At 46.1% G+C, this 22,082-nt stretch overlaps 2 protein-coding genes across 2 annotated transcripts; one reads left to right on the top strand and one right to left on the bottom strand.

The window, feature by feature from the left end:
- Nucleotides 1-7,030: 7,030 nt before the first annotated feature.
- LOC124701132 (signal recognition particle receptor subunit alpha-like) lies at nt 7,031-10,907 on the top strand. The gene is made up of 9 exons (XM_047233178.1): nt 7,031-8,073; nt 8,767-8,851; nt 8,967-9,062; nt 9,153-9,305; nt 9,391-9,498; nt 9,930-10,049; nt 10,174-10,299; nt 10,409-10,492; nt 10,583-10,907. The coding sequence occupies exons 1-9, from the start codon at nt 7,046-7,048 to the stop codon at nt 10,706-10,708; spliced, it is 1,926 nt and encodes a 641-aa protein (XP_047089134.1). The 5' UTR covers nt 7,031-7,045; the 3' UTR covers nt 10,709-10,907.
- Nucleotides 10,908-16,024: 5,117 nt separating this feature from the next.
- Nucleotides 16,025-18,306, bottom strand: LOC124694328 (scarecrow-like protein 6). Its single transcript, XM_047227325.1, has one exon. It carries the CDS (start codon nt 18,194-18,196, stop codon nt 16,337-16,339), a length of 1,860 nt encoding a protein of 619 aa, XP_047083281.1. The 5' UTR covers nt 18,197-18,306; the 3' UTR covers nt 16,025-16,336.
- Nucleotides 18,307-22,082: the final 3,776 nt, after the last annotated feature.

The following is a 22,082-nucleotide window of genomic DNA, read 5'->3' on the forward strand; positions in this document are numbered from 1 at the left end:
ATTGATATTATAGAATACCTCTTCCCTGTAAAGTTAGAAGACCATAAAATATTATACATGTTATAACTGAGCAATAAATCCAATCCCTATTTTACATATGGTCCTGATCCGAAATCTCATGCATAAACCAGGGAATCTCATACATAATACTTTTGTAGCTACAGTAATCATGTACAGTACTTAATTGCATCACAAAATATGATACTCATTGCTACTGTGCTCTGACTTTACCACACTATTTTCACTAACTTTGCTCCTCAACGTTAGAGGAGCGAGTTCCGTGTGACCCCTTGATGTATGTCTTTCTGTATATAAACATATATTTTGTAATCCATCTTTTTTTGGTGAAAGAAAAACTACTATAGAAAGACTTAGAAAACAAATAATAAAAGTAATGATTTCTCATGTCGGAGCAGATATATCCCTGATATCATGAGGGAAAGTAGATATACGTCAGGCATCATGACTACAATTTTCCAAATTTATTTCTATTGAAAGTAAATGTGATCAAGAAACATGACTCTAATGGACCAGTTAATAACCATGCCCCATAAGATATGCATATATTAATTTCTAATGCACAAATAGACATTGCATGAAGATTCCTCAATCCAGGAACATGGGAATACAATGATTTTCAGTTATACAATGTAAAAAAATCATGATTTCTCTAAAGTTCTATAAATTCCTATATTACTCCCATACACAATATAATGTAAATCGTCTAGCATAGTTCATGAACAGGTTTCCTATCCCCTTAAACATTTTATCCTGGAGCTCCACAATGAACCAACTTGAGCAATAAAGTAGCCTCAGGCCAATGATTTTCACTTTTTCAGTTATACAATGCAAGCTTTTCATACATATAATTTATTTGTTTGAAATCTATGGACAACCTGAGTTGCTAAAACTTTATATTACAGTGTACCACTAAAATGATATATGCACAGTATATACCGCACATACATGAAGAAGTGAATGGATGTATATATCCAACCAAACAAAAGAAACTAACAATGTATTTCTGTCCATGTGCTCTGTACGTAACGAAAGCCAGAACAAAAAATTTCGTTGAAGAAGAGAATGGATGAACGAAGGAGAAATATTGCATCAGACCTTGATTGGCGGCAGACGTGCGGCTGCGTCCGCGCTCGTGAGGGACGACGCGAGCGATGGGCAGCGGGCGACGGGACGTGCGGCGGGCGGCGGGCGGCAGGCCGGCGGCGGGCGACGGGCGGCGGGCGACGGGCGGCGGGCGGGCGACGGGCGGCGGGGACGGGCGGCAGGCGGGCGACGGGCGGCGGGCGAAGGGCGACGGGCGGCGGGCGGGCGGCAGGCGGCGGGCCGCGGGCGACGGGCGGCAGGCGGCGAGCGGCGAGCGACGAGCGACGGGAGTGATTAGCCTAATTTTAGTGATTAGCCTTGATTTGCGATTGGAGTGTCAGCCCCGGACTGTTTTAGCGCTAATGTCAGGTGGCCTTTGAAGCGTTGGATGAGTGTTTGACGGCTGCAGTCTTTTGGATCTGCCCCCTCTGGGCCTTTTTATATTGGTATAGATATACTTATCCGGCTACCATATTTTTCTTTCCCTTCAATAAGCATTCAAGGTCGCATAAATTATTCGGGGACATGTAAACGCAAAGCTAGCCGCATCCTGCATGTGTCCACCTCATCACATTAATCACATAATTAGAAGAAAATGAAGTTATTACTACTAGAGAGTTTAGAGGGAGCAAATCGTGCAACTATTGACTACAATGTGGGATCATAAATGTTTCCTCTCAGAGATTTAGTTGTTCAAAAAAATTGATCAATGCAGGGAAAGTTTACTCCTTAATTTACCAAAAAAGGAAAAGCTAAATTATTAATTTCCAAAAGATAACGTAACGCTCCATGATCAAGTGTTAGAGTACATGGCTACGTTGCTGGCAAAGTGCGCGGACACGAAGTTGTCCGCGTTCTCCTGGTACAAGACATTCTTCGCGGCGCCCCTCCTCTTGGACATCACCACGTCGCAGTCCATGGCGTCACGCGAGGCGTCGGCCAGCTTGTTGGCCGCTCCGGCGCGGTCGCGCCCCGCGATGAGGTCACCGAGGGCGCTGTCCACCGCCTTGGCCATGCGGCTGCCGTAGGAAATCTTGCACTCGGAGACGTCGGAGAGCAGGCCTTGGATGAGCTCGACCATCGACGTGATGTTGCGGGTGATGGCGTTGGTGGCGACGATGGCAAGATCGCGCGTGTCTCTGGCGGTGGCGGAGGACGGCCCGGAGGAGAGCACGCTGACGCAGTAGTCGTAGCCGGGGTAAGTGGAGTAGGACAAGGAGGAGCATGTCGCGTTGATGATGGCCGCGGGGGAGGCGCCAGCGGCTGCTGCCGATCCGGAGGACTCGGGGTCGGGGATGAGCATGGCGACGTTCATGGCGAAGAGGACCAAGCCCATGTTTTCATTGTTCTCATGCACCAGAGGATCCCTCGGCCTGGGGAAGCCCGGGAGCGGCCAGGTCTCTGTGAGAGCCATGAAGCAGTTGAGAGGGCCCAGATCGTGGGCGTCGCTGTACAGGGTGTACGTGCTCACCGACGCGCCGCGCCCGGCGACGAGCTCGCCGAGGGCGCTGGCAACCTTTTCAGCCATCGCAATCCGGTAATTATCCGAGCATCTGGGGAGGGTGTCGAGCAGGTCGTCGATGAGGCCGACCGTGCCCGTCACGTTGCGCGCGGTCGCGTTGGCGGCGATCACGGCGAGGCCGACGCTGGCGGCGGCGGACGGGTCGGACAGCACGTTCACGCAGTAGTCGTAACCGGGGTAGGCGCCGGCTGTGACGAGGGCGCATGTCGCGTTGATGGCAGAAGGCGAGGCGCCGGCCGCCATGGCAAGGGTGGCGAGGAGGACAGCTGCGAGTATCGCGGCCAAGGGCTGCATCGTGCCTTGCGTGCACAATTGCTCCGTTGCTTGAGGCTGCATCGATCGACCCTGTCGGACTTGAATATGTAAGGGAAGGTGGTCTTTGGATGGGAAGTAGAATCTCCTGCAAAAAGGGAAAATAATACTCCGTAGATGGAATGCAACCCCGAGTAAATATGTAGTTAGATACGTTCCTACTTTTGCACAATATTGATGGGATCTGTTGTTGGCATTTTAAGGAATGTTTGGGTGGTGGCCAAATCGTATATCGCAAAAAAAGCTGGTCATGACAAAAAAAAAAAGTCTTTGTTTGGATCATTAAGAAATAAAGAGCTTCCCGGTGTCTTTTTTGGTACTTCTACCTCTTTTCATGTAAATTCAGCTAACTCCTTGACAAGAAAGATATCAACCGAACTGTTTTTTCGATCAATTCCTGGGTGATCGACCTAGGTTGTGACTACCGACGGCGCTAGTATCTGCATTCTCCAGCGGGTGGCTAACTGACGCAAGTTTCGGCCCCTATTAGGGTTTCTATCCTTCCCTAGATTCTATCAGACGGTGAGCCTTCGAGGTTCCAATTCTAGGTGAAGATTTGTTGTGCGATGCAGTTCGATCTGCTTGTATGGCTTTGTTGGAGGTTGTGAAACGAGGCTTACCTCGGATGGTTGGGGGTGCTGATACCTTCATTTTTTCGATAAGGAGCATATATTAATATCAAGAAAATATTAATTACATCCAACCTCTGCAACAACGCAGTGCCCTAGTGACAATACAGATGCACACAGCTAAAGAAAGAGAAGAAGAAATACAAGAAAGAAAAGCCCCGCTACGGTGGTCAATTCCTTGTAGGAGCAGTGCTTACACCACCAACGACAGCACCAGAAGTTTAGCTTCTCCAAAAGCGACGTCTTCAAGAAGAAAACGGTGCACAAGCACCGTCGTCGCCCGATCATAGACCTTAGGTTTTCACCATGGAGATCCCCGCTCACAAAGCAATGCATTCAACAAGGTCATTGACAGGCACAACCAACTAAGGACATGCCTTGGATATTCACTCTGCAAGGACTTTGAACTTCTCCTATGCTGACGCTCCCGCTTGCCGCTGCCGCTGCCACAAGTCACGAAACACCAAGCAAGTTCTTTATCGCCACAAAGACTCAAACCTATGATGCTAGTCCTCAGAAACTCGGATGTCCTGTCATTCTTCACATCCGACTTCACCATGGATCGTAAGATGTGTCCTATGATGGCAACAGAAAATATCAATTATGGGTGCGCTCTGGGCTTCGGCCCATCTGGGCTTCGTCACGCTTCCCTCTGAACCAAAAATTCAGAAAAAAATATGGGTAAGCTTGACCGAATTCCATCCGATCCAACAATCTACAGGCATGTGCGCCCAATGGAGTTTGCAGGCTGAGCCTTCCGAAACTAGACACTTTGGCTAGATCAAGGAGAGCAAGCAGCCATTATATCTTCCTTTTCACACGATAGGAACCATAGGACTACTGATACCTTCATAGTTCATACCCATGAGATCATGTCCTTACATGTTTGGGCATGAGACACAAATTTTCTCGGTAAAGAAACTTCCTAAAATAGAAATAAGATTCAAAATATTTTATTATTATTATTACTATTAAATTGCTAATGTTGGTGGTCGTAGGTGAAAATTACGTCTAAAAAACGACCTGTCCATGTAGATCGATAACATAAAAAGTTCAAAGTCCCCAGAAAGTTAAAAAGTTAAAAGGGTAATTGCTAGCTGAACATCAGCTTTCCTCTCTCTCCTTTCCAACGCCCAAACTATTTTGGATGGCCCATTTTTTCCGCATACCGCATCCCATCTCCTCTCTTTTCCCTTTCCTTTTTATTTTATGTTCTTGAGTCTGGCTAGGCCAACTATTGGGTGCGCCGTGCAATGTCGTTCACGCCCTAGTCTTTTGCAACAAATTTCGTGCAACGGAGAGGGAGAATTCGAGCAAAAAGGAGCTTAACTATCTTAGACATGTGCATCAGGAGTAGTAGTTTATCGTTGCTCTACTGAAATTGTTTACAGAGGGCTCGGAACTTCAATTCCTTGAGAATCTTGGTAAATATAAACTTAGCATAGGTTCATTTGCTCTCATACTGTATGTATGTGTTGGTGAGCAATGGGTTTAATTGGTGTGCCGTGAAATATGATCTCAATATTACAAGTTCGACTTTGCCTATAATTAAGACTTCTTAATCTACTAAGGACATCACTCATCGAGCTTATACGACTCATCGCCATGGATGCAATGGTACCCTAGAAATGGGGTCATCTCATCCTCGCTCAGTTTACGCATCCAGGGAACCCGCTAACTCAAATATGTGAATGCTTGCGAGGAAAATTACTCAAAAAATCTATCTAGGCCCCTATAATATATTTTTCTTCTGTGATTGTTCCAAGTCTGGGGGCAGAGCCCCCCCCCCCCTCATGATAGGAAAAATAGGTACAAAGTAGAGTGTACGGACGTCGATTGAACACAACCTTCATCGGAAAAATAAGAGAAGATAACCCCTTGGAGTGTCTCGGCATTGCTTGAGCCATCCTTTGCGACTACGATTGACGGCGCTGATCCATCGGTGATGACGAAGTCGTCCCACGTTATCCATCCAGCCTCGTTCCCACGGTCATGAATGGTCAGCCCCACCACAATCAACAACAAGAAGAAGCGGGATGCAGCTGTGGACGCCATGACCATGGTATGGTAAGCTTTGAAGTTGTGGCATAAGCAGGAAGAAAATGAGGAGCTATGCAGTGGCGGAGCTTGGGCCAAATGTTTGTGGCGGGGGAAATGGGCTGAGGTGGCCAAAATTAGATGATTTCGGGTGTTGTTGTAGCTCCGCCAGTGGAGCTATATATGCAAATGAGATCAAGAATACCTCGGACAATACCACAACCTCTTCTCCGCATAATAATATGTTGAACTACTTCGACAAGTCCACGTGTAAGATATCCAGCATCCGTTGTTCGTACATCAACATCTACAACCCGTTTGCGGGCAGTCGACGTTGTGCCTAGTGATGTACAAGTCGCAATGATCACTCGTCAGTCGTCACTACCTTTCATCGGACGTACGTTCTTACGGTAGGAGTTTTGAAGCTGCAACTCAAATATTGTTACATCATTTTACAAGCAAACGCGCGCTGATCTTCAATACCACGAATGCGTCCTATGTCCTGCTTGCTAGGCATGTTCAAATGATAATGGATATAAAAGTTTAGGAGGGACGGAGAAGAAATACATAGGGTAGGGGGCACAGGCCCCCCACCCCCATGCGCGCATGATAACCCAAAGGTCGACGGCACTTAGAATTTGGACCAAAAGTGTGTGTACAAAACCATAGATAGATACTCCTTTTGTTCTTTTATATGTATAAGATGTACACATTTTAGTGTCGTATAATTTGCATTTTGTTGATCAAAATTAGTAGTCAAAATACTTACTAGCCTTATATATAAAAACGGAGGAAGTATAAACATAAATATTTTTAAACTTACACGCATGAGTGTAGGTGTTTTCATCACGGTCCGTTCTGTTTTAAGATTCAAATACAAGAAAGAGAGAGAGGGCTATTTTTCCAATTAACACGACGAGTGAGAACTTTGAGGAATATCAACGGTGAAGAACATACCATACCCGTACATACGTGCGTACAAAATCTACTGTCGAGCACAAAACCTGTTGGACCAGTTTATTGTCCATTGACTGGAATTCCAAATTTGTTTGAAAACGCAGCATTTCTCATCCTAGCCCTAGCTAAGACGCGTCGTGTCGCATCACAGACGCCAAAGTGGACGGAGTCGACCGCGTGACAAGTCAGGCCGGCCCACACGGCAGGCACAAGAGACGGGTCGGAGTTGGACGCCCGCCGCCACCAACACCGTCTGTCTGTCCGTATATACTCGCCATCTGACAGATCCCAAAACCGATTTCCACTTTCCGTGGTCTCTTCTCCGCAAGGAATTTCCGCCCAAATCCGTCGATCCCAAGGTAATCCCTCTCTCCTCCGATCTCTCCTCCGATCAGATTGGGGTTTCCCTTTTTCGAAATCACCCGATCCGCCCGCCGGATCCCGATCTGACAATATCCTCCGTGGATCCAGGCCGCCGGCGACGATGCTGGAGGAGCTGCTCATCTTCACGAGGGGCGGCCTGATCCTGTGGTCGTCCTGCCGAGCCCTCGGCCTGGCCTCGCCGCTCAAGGGCTCGCCCATCGACGCGCTCATCCGCTCCTGCCTGCTCGAGGAGCGAGCCGCCGACGCCGGATTCACGCAGGACAACTACGCGCTCCGGTGGGCCTTCAGCAACGACCTCGGCCTCGTCTTCGTCGCCGTCTACCAGCGCATGCTGCACCTGCTCTACGTCGACGACCTGCTGGCCGCCGTGCGCAAGGAGTTCTCGCAGATCTACGATCCGAAGCGCGTGTGCTACGATGATGTGTTTACGGATGTGTTCAGGCAGCTGCATCTCGAGGCGGAGGCGCGGGCCGAGGCCATGAAGAAGACGAGACAGCAGAACACCCTGCCGTCGTCCCGTGCACCTGCTGGCGGCGGTGGTAAGAAGCCCAACGCTCTGGGTGGCCGTGCTGGCCCTCAGGGCGGCGGCGGTGGGAAGAAGGGCGGCACCGAGTCCGGGAAGGATGATTCTGATAGCAGCGACTCGGGGAAGGAGCAGAACAAACTGACTAACGGCACCATCAAGGGCCACGCGAACAGTCTGAACAAGGACAGTTCCAACGCCCGTGCTCTTGTTGCTGACAACGGGAAGGAGAACGGGGACCCCAACGACGGGGCCTTCGATGTGAATACCTTACGGAAGAAGATCGGGGGGAAGAAGGGGGGCAAGAAGACCGATGCTGTCACCACCAAGAAGGCGGCGCCCAAGGCTGAGCCCAAGAAGAACGTTAAGAAGGACAGGGTCTGGGACGACCATCCGCGCAAGGTCGGCAAGCTCGACTTCACGGACCCGGCCGACGAGAGAGGGGAGGAGATGGTGGAGAAGGCGATTGAACACCAGGGGGATAGCATGATGGATAAGGATGAAGTGTTGAGCAGCGATAGTGAGGATGAGGATGAGGAAGAGGGAGAGGAGAATGCTGGGGCTGGCGCAAAGAAGAAGGGGTGGTTCACCTCCATGTTTAAGAGGTAATAATAATACATCTATTGCTCTGCATTTGCTACTATCACTATAGGCATATAATAATCTCTGTTGAACTTATTGCCATAATAACTATGTGTGGTGTTGTCAACTTCATTTGTTTTACATTGAGGTGATATGAGCTTTAGTATTATATTTAATACTAGTCGTATAGTTCAAACTGCAAAATGCAAATAAGCCATTAGATTCTGTTAAAAAATGCACTATGATCTTTATGTCCTTTCTTTGTTCCTGATACTAAATAAGTTCTCCTTTCGATTGCATGTATGGAACCATGTGTATTCACTTAAATCTGCCAATTAAACCATTACCTAACGGCAAATGGAGAGTATTGCCAAGGCACCTGCCACCTTAGTTTGCTCACTTGATACACACATACCTGTTATCATGGTAACCTTATTCCAAGTTATACATTGAAAAAGAATGTGATGTAGAATGACACATGTTAACCATGAGACATGCAGATATTTGAGGGGACGGTTCAGTCTTTTGCTGCCTGTAATATATTTTCTCTTGCGTTTTTTACTTTTTCTCGTGTCATCACACATACATAGCTATTTTGCTCTCTCTTGAGGTCTTGCATTCAAGTACTGATCGCCAGCTTCTTAACCTTCTCTTATATTTTTGCGATCTACAAACATCTCACGTGATTGCAATATTTGTATTTTCCTTGTGCTCAGCATTGCAGGTAACAATGTACTTGAGAAGGCTGATCTGCAACCTGCACTCAAAGCTCTTAAAGATAGGCTCATGACAAAGAATGTGGTATGCATTTCTTCATTTTACTTGTTTCATCTATAATAATCTTACTAGACCAGCTCTATGTAGTAGTTTGGTTCTTCATTTGTCTGGGTTAAGAATATTGGCTTTCTGTGCGCAGGCTGAAGAAATTGCAGAGAAGCTTTGTGAATCAGTAGCAGCTAGCCTTGAGGGCAAGAAGCTAGGATCCTTCACAAGAATATCTTCTACTGTTCAGGTTTGTAGCACACTCCACTCTGAATTACTACACATTTTGAACATTCTATGTAGCTTCCTAAGGCATTTCATTTGATGGTCACTACTTCAGACAGCTATGGAGGAGGCTCTAACTCGCATTTTAACTCCAAGGCGATCCATTGACATATTAAGAGATGTCCAGGCTGCCAAGGAGCGTGGCAAGCCATATGTCGTTGTCTTTGTTGGAGTGAATGGAGTTGGCAAATCTACTAATCTTGCAAAGGTTCAATATCTTCCAAATGCTGTCCATGAGAACTGTATTTACTTTGAAAAACTTTCTCACGCCATTCTGTCTTTTATCTTTGCAGGTTGCTTACTGGCTTCTTCAGCATAACCTCAGTGTAATGATGGCAGCATGTGATACCTTTAGATCTGGTGCTGTGGAGCAGTTGCGTACTCATGCTCGTAGGCTTCAGGTACTGACCGTCTCCTCTCAAATAACACAATACACAACAGTTGTATTGACCCAGTCTTGCAACAACAACATTGTATTTCTTTTCAAGGTCATTGTATTGTAACCATGTAGTGATTATATAATCATTGTTTGCACTCGATGGAGTTCGCGTGCATGTTGTGAATCTATTCTGCACAAGCAATAATGCACTTACATTTTGAGGAAAACCATTTGGAAGAAATCTTATTCCATAACTTATCATTAGTACGAGTGGCTGTAAAATATGTCATCATTAGCTCATGTTTATATAAGACTTCTTCTACTTCTCCTGGTGGCAAAATATCTGTCCTACGGTTTGTGCCGATTATAGTACCCCGTATGTGTTTCCCCCCTACTGTTTTGAACGAAAGCACCAACTTGTACCAGATACTTACATGACAACATTTTGTACAGATACCTATATTTGAGAAGGGATATGAAAAGGATCCGGCAGTTGTAGCAAAAGAAGCCATCCAGGAAGCCACTCGGAACAAATCAGATGTTGTTCTCGTTGATACAGCTGGGCGTATGCAGGTTGGTATAGTTGCTGAACTGCAGTGTACTCATATCTTTCTGTGTTCTTGTACTGTGTCGTTCTCAACCACCTTTCTCTCACGGTGCTCTGATACATACTTTCTTGTGAAATGATATTTGCCAGGATAATGAGCCACTCATGAGAGCACTCTCCAAGCTCATCAATCTCAACAAGCCAGACCTTGTTTTATTCGTGGGAGAAGCATTAGTTGGAAATGATGCTGTTGATCAACTTAACAAGTTTAATCAGGTACTGATTTTGCAATGTTCTCTTTTTGCTGGGATGTTCGCAATGGTAGATGCCTAGATGGAACCTATATTTTCTGTTACTGATTTCTTGAACATTTTTTCTTGAACAGAAATTAGCAGATCTTTCCACTGTTCCTACTGCTAGATTGATAGATGGTATCCTGCTCACCAAGTTTGACACCATCGATGACAAGGTAGGAACCTGTGCAGAATATATGCTTGACCAATTATTGTAACCCCCCCTATCCAGTATTCCCATCTCATAATAACAATGAAATATGTAGGTCGGAGCCGCGCTGTCCATGGTTTACATATCTGGATCTCCGGTCATGTTCGTTGGATGTGGTCAGTCTTACACTGACCTGAAGAAGCTCAACGTGAAATCCATCGTGAAAACCCTCCTGAAGTGAATGTTACATGTTGTAGTCCAATATGTAACGCCTACCAAGTCTCTGTTATCTTTAAATCCCCAATGACATCGTCATTTTCGTGTCGGGTCTGAAACTGTTGTCTTGCAACTGTCGTGTCTGGTTAACTTCTATGTTGATACTTTTGTGCCGATTGGTGTACCTGGTTGTCTCAGAAATACAATATATGTGACTTCATGTTTGTTTGTCTTCAAACATATACTGTTAACCTGTAAACATACTGAAATTACTGTCCTTTTAACATGCGAAGATGATTGGTGAAATGTAATCCCTTGAGACTGCTGCGTGATTTCTGTGTATTTGTTGGTGATATGGCAATAAGGTTTCAAATGGTTGTTTGTGTACGCTGCCATCTGCGTGAACCCGTCAGTTTTTGAAGAACACTGCATTGTGCACGGTGTCCTCAATTCCATTTCAATTTTTGGTTCAGAGGCGTGCATATCTAATGTTCAGAAGCAGCTCTTACTAGTGTAGTTTCACTGGCAGTCTCGCTTCCTGCAAGAAATCTCTTGTCACAGTACTTCTGAATAGTAAAATCATCTTACCATATGATTCACCATGTTAACCTCCAGAGTAATTAACACACCTCAAACAGGGATGCAACTGGTTCTTACTTTTCACCTGCGATGGTTGCGTTACTACATCTGGCAGATAACTGTTATCTTTCCACATCCTGATGTTTTTTGAGAAATTCCATATTCTGATTTCTGTTCTCAAAACAAATCCTGCATGCATGACCAGCCGTTGACGACCGTCCTCCATTGTCCAGTTGTATCCTTTCTCTCTCGGAAAATCTGACCCATCAACAGGATAAACATTCCAGGTACATACATTACCTATTATTGTGTCCTTACTTTAGCCATTATGTAAAGTTTTCAGCCTAAGATTCTCCATAAAACACACCACATTGCTCTTAAGAATGGAAGAGCCTTCTCCTCGAAGGTAGACGAGCATCTCCTTTCATCATCCTTTTCCATTCGCTAGATGCCTTACGGCAGATGTGTGGTTCGGTGTAGACGCATTAGCGGTCTCCGGAGATAATATTCCTGCACGCTTTGCTTCACCGAGTTGTAGTGCCCAAAAAGAGTTTTGATTATTTAACCAGTGCATAGTATTTTACACAAACATAAGCTCACAAAGGGTGATTTGTTTTATCGTGTAACCGTCAGTGATTCACCAAATAATATTCTTGTGCTTTGGCATGAAATTAATGAACATTCAAGGAAGGTTCTAGCTGTTCGTCACATTTTAGATCAACAAGGAGGGAGCCACCCGGTTCCATTGCTCGAACGAAACCATATTACAGAAACCAGTTCAAAGGTCTGCCAAAAGAAAACATGTCAATGCAGCAAAATAACTCTAGTGTAGTTAGAGCACGAGGTTCTCTCTACTTATCCTAGTTCATGTGTATCGCGTAATTAGATTTTTTTAGTCTTTTTTCAGGTATATTCACCCAAACCAGCCGATCTGAAACTCTATTTCTTCTCAAGTATGCAGGCATCAATTTCTGTCAGCTGAGTAGCAGCAGGAGCTAAGATTCTCTCTGGAATACCACTTGGCAATCCAGACTCATTGGACTTGTCCTCCTGGTAAGAGTCTTCCAAAAGTCTCCTACCAAGAAGGCATGCACTTCTACTTTCTGTTGTTCGCAAGACTGTCTAAAAAGACAAATAAGATTGCTCTGTTAGTGAATTTTCAGCTTCAGAGTTAAGATGGAATCCATGGACATCTCTCAAGTAGGCGGGACTTCACCAGTGCACCTGCACTCGTATAAACTTGTGTTGCATGTACATGTGCAACTTAACTTAGCTAAAAAAAAAATCTGCAGTTGAATCCAGGCATGTTATTTATTCTTAATCATTTCATTTGTCAAAATTCAAATGCTGAAACACTAAACTCTCAGAGCGCCAACTTTGCTGTGTTTCAGAGAGCGCTAGACTGCTCAGGTATGAAGGCCAAACACAGTCTACTCTACCTCCATGTTAAAACTAGAGAAAAGTAGGTTCTATACATTCAAATATTACGCTGAAATCCTTCTCTCACATTTCCTCTTCTGTTTAACCAGAGACCCCTTTATTGTTGAAAGTCAACTGTTCCATGGGAAACTCCTGCAAAAAATTAAACCTTACTTTCATAACCTTACCATGTAATAATGGAAGTGTGTCAATAATGCTACTAAAGTATAAACACCTATAGTGCTAGTAACATCAGATTAGTAATTAACAACTCTATATATCTTTTGTATGGAGAAAAAGAAATTATTTTAGAGAAAGGAGGAAGAAAAGTCTCAAGGCTGGAAGCGAATCCCACTCTCTGAGGAGGCTTCACCATGACACACCCTTCCCTTTTATTTCTTATTTTTTCCTTTAGTGTAGTGTAGCCTCTTGAAAAGGTGCTACTCTTTAGCTCTTTCCAGGGTCGGCACTCCTTGTGTTGGTACCCACAAGCTCACTCCTTGCATTGCATTTGATCCCAAGCTTTGCTATGAACCAGTTGGTGAGGCTGGATTTGGTTCCCTCCTGGGTCTTGAGCTTTCAGGTCCTGTTACAGATAAAAATGGCTCTCCTTTGCGATTGTAGTGATAAATTATTCACGGTGCTTTAACCGCCCGTGAACCGAACAAAAGTGCGCGGCTGTGGATTATTAATAATGGTAGCAGATGGATGCATGGGGAATAAAGCAAAGGTTAGTATTTGTAACTGATGGATAGGTTAGGGGCCTAACCACGTGGTTACTGGTTTGGTTGCTTTGTAATGTTGCTGGTTAGTGGTTACAATGCTGATGGATGATGCCTGAGGGATAGTTTTTCATCATGAAAAGTTCATATGTATTCAGTCAGTGCTCAGCAGCTATTGGTACCTTTTGGAACAGAACTACTGCAGATTCATCACCTGTGGAGAGTGGAGACCTCACTTGTGAGTAGTACCCTGAACCATTCGAGTAAGATATTTGATCTCTCATGAAGTGTTCAATCTCACAAGCCTTATCTGGACCATATGTAATATTTCCTTCATCATCTTGGGCGTGTCATGTTGAACAAACAACTCCACATTTCATCTACTAATTCTGTTAACACGTCGACTGTACTTCTTAAACCGCAAGTTGTGCTACGCAATTTGCACGAATCTGACAATAAGACAAAGCCTGAAGGGGAGAAGTCTGCACCTTAGAGACAGCTATAGCCTTATCTGTTAATTCATCCAATCCTGCAGATAGCATCAGGGGGGCAGCAGCAGCATAAGCATATTGGACTGTACCCTCACAACAGTTCCCCAACGTGGATGAATTTGGCACCGCGATTAGCAGTACAAATGCTGATGACAGGAGATGCCTGCTGCCATTGAGGTAAAGCTCAGCCACTTTACGTTGCGATTGCCATCAGAACAAACACACGATTCGGCTCATGTTGCAGCGAGAAATTCCATGATGATAAGCAACCAACGTCTGTCAATCGCTGGTAGTGTCGTGCAAACAGCAGTAGGGGCTCACTTATCCTGCTCAAAAGGAGATTCGAAGACGAGACTTATTATTTCTCCTATACCTGAGTAGTAGATGAAGGTTAGTACCTAAGCCGTCGTATTTGGTCACGAATGATACACATGCGGTCCTTATCTGCTAGAGTACATATCCAGAACTTCTGACCTGAAAAAATAGGTTAAACAGCAGGGAAGTTTCTAACATACATAGACAACCAGGGATAAATACTTCTTGTCCTTTACAGCTGCCAGTAGGAAGCACCAATAAATTTTGTGCTATTAGGGTTAAGAGTTAACAATGTTAAGATGCTGCAACTATTAAATGGGCAGCAGATACTTATGTATAGAAATTGCTTATGCTTGCGTTAGGAATGTTAAGATTCTGTAAGTATGAAATGAGAGACAGAAATCTACGTAATTTAATTTTCACCTGGCAGAAGGAAGCAACAAGGAAACTGGTGATACCTGGGTCAACGATGCCAAAGATGCTGCAACCTACAAGCATGAAATGAGTAACATATATTGCTAAGTTAGGACTTCAGAATAAGAATGATAGCATAAGCATACGAGGTATACCTCACAGATCTGATCAAGCAACACCAATGTAAAACAAACTATGTAGATGAAACCATCAATATTTATGCAAGAGTCTTCACTTCTTAACAAGTGTAGCCAACTTTTTGAGATAATATAATGTTTTTTTAATGGGGGCGAGATAATATAATGCAAATACAAATCTCACGCGAGCAAAACAAAGTCTGCTGCTTTATGCTTACCACTAACATCCCTCGCCACTTTATTCCCAATCTTGCTGCATTCCACAATTGTCAACTTGGAAATGTTCTCTCAACGTACAATATCAAAAAGGCTATTATTGTTCTAACTTCTAAACATGCATTTCTCATGCAGTTCTACTTTACAGGTGTTTGAAGGTTCGTGAAGTGAGAGAGCTTTCTCAAGGCATCGGATCAAGGAGATCTAAAAGTATGATTTTGTTTTCACTGTACCTGACCTCACCGCTCATACATCAGTATCTTCTTGTCTAGTTGTTAAGAATAAATATCATAAGTTTGTTTTTTGATATTATATATAGTCTATAGAGATTGGAATAGATAAAGAAGTTAACTGATAATTACAGATACATCAGTTCAACATCAATTTGTCCCAATAGGTGTCAAAATAAATAATGTATAAATCCAGTGTTCTGGACCAAAGATAAACTTTGTCAAAAACCCAGTGTTCCTACTAATTTCAGAACTTCCAGAGAAAATGATACACAGACCATGTATGATGTGTAACATCAAATGTTACCGATACCTGCATTACTAGTACAGTGAGCTACTCTAAATCAAACAAACCAAACATGGGATTTAAGAGTACACATAGCCTGCTAGCTTGTAAACTCAATATATCCTAGGCAAAAAGGAAAACAAAAGAAGTGCATAAAAGATCAAATAGCACAATGCACGAACCATTATAATCTGCTCATTTGCATGCATATTGCTTATAATAAGACCTTCGATGCAAATCCGTGAGAATCTGATTATATTAGACACCAATTTGACGCATACTAGAAGATTTGAATGCCTTGGCTTTCTTATTCTTCTGTACTTGAACAAAAGGAACAATTGTAATTACTGTGATGCTTCCTTTCACGAAGTATACACGAACATTTCGGGAAATATGAAGATTATGAACAATGACCACCATAATCCTTGAAAGCATGTATTTTTTTTTAACTCTATGACCAAGGCTATGATAAACTTTTGGAACTTTATCACATGGTAACAACTTGTGGCAGTGGTACCTAACACAGAACCAATAGCAAGATAAATGTCTGAATAGAAGCTTCAATGGAACATTTCAAACACCATAACCATTGATTCCATATGAAGATAGTAACATGAGTACTAAAATACATTGATACTGTACCAGACCTTGCAGTCTGCCAACCAATCTACTTAAAAACAAGTGACAGAATCAGCAGAACATCCATCAAGGAGGCAACGGTGCTTAACGAGTAATTTGATCGTTGCAGCAGAAATATTGTTAGGATCATTAGTCCTAACTAACCTACCAACTTGTTTTTCATGGCTGCTCACCAGTGGAGCCAGATGCCGGAGAGCCCTCGGCTTCAACACCTCCAAGCCGACACCGACACCAGCTCGGCGCGTTGCCAATGCAGGACGAGCGATCCGGCGCGCTTCTCCACACGGAAACCCCTCACTGGAACCTTCTTCAGGAGCGAATCGGCCTGCGCCTCGGCGAAGGTGCTTATCTGCACCGGCACGAACCCGGCCGACGCGAACATTGTCCGCCAGGGCAGCAGCTTGTCGCCGGCGATTGCGGCACGGTGCCTCCTGACAACGCAGCTTTCGATCTTTGGCTGGATCAGGAAGCGCTCGATCTTGCTTGCGACATCGGAGCCCGTGCCGACGGCGTCCAGGGACTCGAGCAGGAAGACACAGGACTGAAATGCTTGGAACAGGTGCGCGGCGAACGGCAGCTCTCCGCGGTCGCAGTTACGGTCGACAGAGATGACAAGCTTGGCACCGAGCCGCCTGACCAGGTGCAGGACGGATGGCACCGCGGCGGCGTGGACCGAGCCAACAGGGAGGTGCACGGCGATGGCGTCGCCGCCGGCAATGGCAAGAAGCTCCGTGGGGTCGACGGCATCGAGGTTGAACACGGCAAACTGAAAGGGTACCCCGAGCTCGGTGGCGAAGTTGGAGAGGTTCTCGTGGATGAGCTGCAGCTCGAGCGGATGGTGCGACGAGGGCAGCACCAATGCGGTGACCTTGAGCGCGGCGCCGGGGCGGCGCTGGGCCAGCTCCTGCATGAGCGACGCCCACTGCTCGCCGACGCCGATGTCGAAGTCGAGGACGTGGATGCAGGCGGCGGCGCCGAGCTCGTCGAGCACGGCCTGGACGCAGGTGAAGTGCGCGAACTGGAGCACCGGGGACACCTCGGAGAAGGCCTTGTAGGCGCCGAGCTTGAGGAGGACGTCGACGGGCGTGGACGGCGAGGAGGAGGCGGCGGTGGCGTCGAGGGCGACGCGCAGCGCCTCCTTGAAGTAGAAGGCGGATCGGAGCAGCGGCGTCCCGGCCGCGGGGGCGGCGGGGAGGTGGTGATTGAGCCGTGCCAGTATCTCGCGCGCGCCGAAGGCGTCGCCGGCCTCGGCGAGCCTGGCCGCCTCGGCGAGCTGGTCCACCGCGGCCGCGGCCGCCGCGTCGTCGCCCGGGCCCGGCGCCTCCGCCTTGGGCTTGAGGGCGGACGCGGTGAACCCGCCAGGGCCGGCGAAAGGGGGCAGCTTTGGCGACGACGCGCCGGCCATGGGGTGCTGCTGCTGCTGCTGCCGCTTGGCCGGGTGCGCGTCGAAAGAGGGGAAGGCGCCATGGAACGCGGCGTGGGTGTGCGGCTGCTGGTGCTGCAGGTGGGGACGGAAAGGCGCGGCGGCGTCTTTGGCGTCCTGGCCGGCGAGCGTGAACGGGAGGCCGTGGCCTGGGCCCATCATCATCGGCGGGTGGCGGGGGAGCATGACGCGGTCGAGGTCAAGATCCGGGTGTGCGTCGTCGTCGTCCGCCGGCGCCGCGTCGTCGTCGGCGCCGCCAATGATCCAGCGGAGGAAGGAGCTGTCCTGCTGCGAGGGCGGCGGCGGGGGGTCCTGCATGGCGGCGGCGTGCGGGTCCCCCCAGCCGGCCATGTCGAGGGGCGGGAGGTGGTGGACCCAGTCGTCCCCCGCGGAGGAGGGCGGCGGCGGCCATGCGGGCGCCGGCGGGGGCGGGGAGACGTTCTTGGCGAGGGCCGCCACGCCGGCGGCCGCCAGGGGCGAGGAGGAAGACAGCGTGGCCGGCGGCGGGCTGGCGGTGGGGCTGGCGCGGCGGTCGAGCACCGACGCGGGGTCCGAGTAGATGGCGGCGCAGGCTAGGTTGTGGGCGTGGAGCCGCAGGTGGAATGTGGTGGTACCCTGTTGCGCGCCTCCAGCTATGGGCATCCCGAGCAATCCCAACTCACCTCATCGATCACCAGCAGTAGCAGGAGTAGCAATGGCGTTTCTGTGATCCCTCGTGCTCTGCTTCTCTGACTAACGGGATGAGGAGCAGCTGAGCTCGGAGGAAAGATTGGCAATGGCGTGGGGATGGAGGTCGGAGGAGTTTTATTCGGGCGACGACGAGGGTCCGTGTCAAGGCTCAGCCGGGAAATGGTAGCGTGCAACGTGAAAAAGGTACCAAAGCAAGCGGACTGCCGACTTGTTGCGACTCATGCATCTGGCGTCTCCTTTTCAGCCTTTCTTTCTCTCCTCCCACGAGACCATCGACACTAGCTAGAGCTTTCTCCGTCACACGGTTGCGGAGCTTGTGTTTTCTACTACTACCTACATGCACACCTTTTTGGTTTTATTACTTGTCCTAAAGGCGTATCTACTTTCATACATTGGCTAATGGTTGTCATATGAACAAGTGTATTCAAGTCTCTAAGGGTGTGTTTGGTAGCCCGGGGCTACTCAGAAACTCTCCTCCCAACCGAGATTTTGAGCGAATCCGATGTTTGTTAGACCGGCTCCTCCCACCTCCACACTGCTGAGTGAATACGAAAAACGGTCCAGAGCCGGGACGAGGAGCGAAGCTCAAATCGAGCTTCGCTGCTAACCCGGGATGAGCTAATCCCGCACAGTACTGTAGCAGCGGCCCGCAGCCCCCAAGACCCCCGCCCCGCACATCATTTCCCCCCCACGCCGCGTCTCCTCCGCTAGTCCTCTCTCTCTCTCTCTCTTATCCTCGACGCCACTAGCGCTGCCATGGCCGCCAGCCTCCTCCTCTCCCGTCGGCCGAGCAGGGACCGCGCCGCCGCCTCCCTCCCATCATTATCTCCCGTCGGCCGAGCAGAGCAAGACCAAGGGCTGCCTCCCTGCGCGTGGTGGACAGGAAGGCCGGCGTCCGCCGTCCGCTATGAAGAGCAAGACCAAGGGATGCCTTCTCTGGCTGCGCATGGTGGACAGGAAGGCCGGCGTCCGCCACCGCTCCTCCCCCGTCCGGATCCGCCAGCCGCTCCTCCTCCGTCCGGCGGAAGCAGCTCTCCCGACGGCGGCTTGTGCGTGCTCGGCCGGCGGCCGGCTTGTGCTTGCTCGACCGGTGGCCAACTACTGCACGGGATCCACCAGCCAAGGGACTTGATTGCTTTTTTATTTTTTTATTGAAGGACCGGATTGCTTTTCCTTTTTCTACTTGAGGACCTTTGTGTAAAAAACTGGACCAGCACATCTCACCCTATACAACCTGTACCAAACAACATCTAAACTCAGCATCTCTCACCTGATACAGACTACCAAACAAGCAATAAAATCTCAGTTGAGCATGTATGAGGTCACCATGTATGAGGGGAGATGGTTATTCTGAGTAGCCCCGGGCTACCAAACACACCCTAACATGATGAGCTATAATCGAGAGCAACTCAGCTCCAAGCCTATACCATTGAATACTACTATACAAGAGTCTTTTTTGAGCGTCAGAGGAAGTAAATTTCGCTCGAACCCACAATATTCCTGAGGGTTCGGAGGTGAAAAAAGAGTTTAAACTTCGGTGAAATTGGTTGTATTGTCTAAGAGTAAGAGGCCGAAAACAATTTTAAAAAAAAGTAGGCCGAAAAGATTTAGCAATGCAAACCGATTTTTCTCCTCCATGTCAACCTCAATTTTTTCATGAAGGTCACAATTATCGAGATTAATTCAGTGACAAACCTTTTGGTTTGACCCACTCACTCGACCTTTATGTGAGGTGGGAACATCCTTGATAAGATGGTTATCCTACACGAGACGGAAATACATCAAAATAAAATGAGTGCTTAAACCATGGTTCGAAGCTAGAAGAAAATTGGTTGTTTTATTTTTTGTTGTTGCAAGAACCACACTTGCTATAGAAGATGTCACACTATGAAGAGTGATAAGATATCTAAGTATCCTAAATATTTTTTAGAAGGAATTAAAAGTGTTCTAGCATATCCTTGAAGACACAAAACTGTTGTTCTCTCCGTAATTGGTTTTAATGCCGAATGGATTGAGAGAGAGAGAGAGAAAGAGGTTTAAAGCGGTACAACAGATGTTGAAACTAGAGATAGCCAAAATGGCCGATATCTCGAGAGTTAGAAAACCATGTTCTTTATTCTTGCACTAGAATCGGTATGATCAGTTTACAATCGTGTTTTTCTTTCATGTTTTGTTGTTGGCCACACGGTTGTGACACAAATCTAAATAGCAAAGAGTTTTAGGTTGACATCTGAGTTGGTTTGGTGCAAATCATGAATCTTGATGGTGACTGTGTTTATTCCAGAACTATAACTTTTAGAGAAGCATGTTAGATCCCATAGTCACATAGTCGAAGGGGTAGAATATAGGTGTGTGTCTTGCATTCATGCATGTGAAAATCTAGGGAATGTAAAACTTTTTTTTGTCAAAGTTGTCGAAGGGGTCGATGTTTCTCTTAGCCTGGGTTTGATCGCTTGGTTGAGTGTGATAAATTTCATTATGACCTTAATTTGTTAAATTTATAACATTTGATCACATTTTAAACAAGATAAATGGGAAAAGGTGGATAAACCACGATGAATCATCACATTTTAAGTTGAGAATAAATTTGAAAATACAATTTCAAAATAAAAAAAATCTATAAAATTTAGATAGTACAAATAAGTGAGAACAAATAGTACATGATATGTAAAATAAGAATCAAATAACTGAGACATGAATGAATATTGAGTATTGAAATGAGTAATACATTGTACAAATAATACTATAGAAAAAAGGAGAAAAAGAAAAACCTAAAGTAAATACTCTTCTTCGTTAGCTTCAAAAGAAAATCACAAAGAGAAACAAAACATTTGGTTAATATTAAAATGTTGCCATCATCATTGGGTAGGCATTTGAATGTAAAAGCTTAACTTATGGAGACAAAGAACTAGTCTTGATTCCAAATATGGTGATACGAGGGGATTAATTCTTCTCTTAGAGGCGTCATTAGGAAACTTAGATCAACTTGGGTCAAGATTAGGAAACTTGAGTCAATGCAGTCAACAAGGGACAAAAGTGATCCATTCATCCACAAGTTTGTTTATTAAAGATGGGTCATACTTGACATTAATTGTTCAACTTCAAGCAAAGCCCGCATTAATCTTCTTTACTATCAACCAATTTATTAACTAAGTAAATAAAACTAATCAATAATTCAAATGCCACTTTCTTAAGCCCACCATCGAATGATTACCACCACAAGACTGTATTTGAAGCCCATATACTTATAGCATCTCATCCAATGAATTCCACTTGGCATGAATAAAAACCAGGAAAACATTGATAATACCTAAATAAATCTCACTCATACACAAGTGCGATTCACCCCACTTCGTAACTAGCTTGTAGTCTAGAAAAATGTTACACCAAGTAGTTTATCTATCCAGTCAAACGAGGAGTCAACATCCTCACTATCATGTGCATAACAAAAACAAGTACATTATCATAAAAGACTACTCTATTGGTACCAATGACACAAACCACCAACACCATTTGTTCACAAAACTTTTACACCATTCAGAACATCTAATAACACATATAAAGAAGCAAAGAGGAGAAAGCAAGCCACAAGAGCAGGATAATGCATACATATTGCCAGAAGAATAAGCTTGAGGAGAGCCACATGTAGGCATAAAAGAGAGGAGAGGGAATCTAGATCATGTCCAAATATTTTCCTATCAGGTTTAGGACAAAACAAAGAGAAAGAGAAGCTCCGGATCATCAACGCTTGAGCTAATGATCATTGTTTAAATACGAAAAGCTCCGGATGTGTTTAGTCACATTTAGTACAACACACACGCGCGCGTGCGCGCGCGCG

The sequence above is a fragment of the Lolium rigidum genome, chromosome 3, assembly GCF_022539505.1.
Source record: "Lolium rigidum isolate FL_2022 chromosome 3, APGP_CSIRO_Lrig_0.1, whole genome shotgun sequence".
In the NCBI taxonomy this organism is placed as follows: Eukaryota; Viridiplantae; Streptophyta; class Magnoliopsida; order Poales; family Poaceae; genus Lolium; species Lolium rigidum.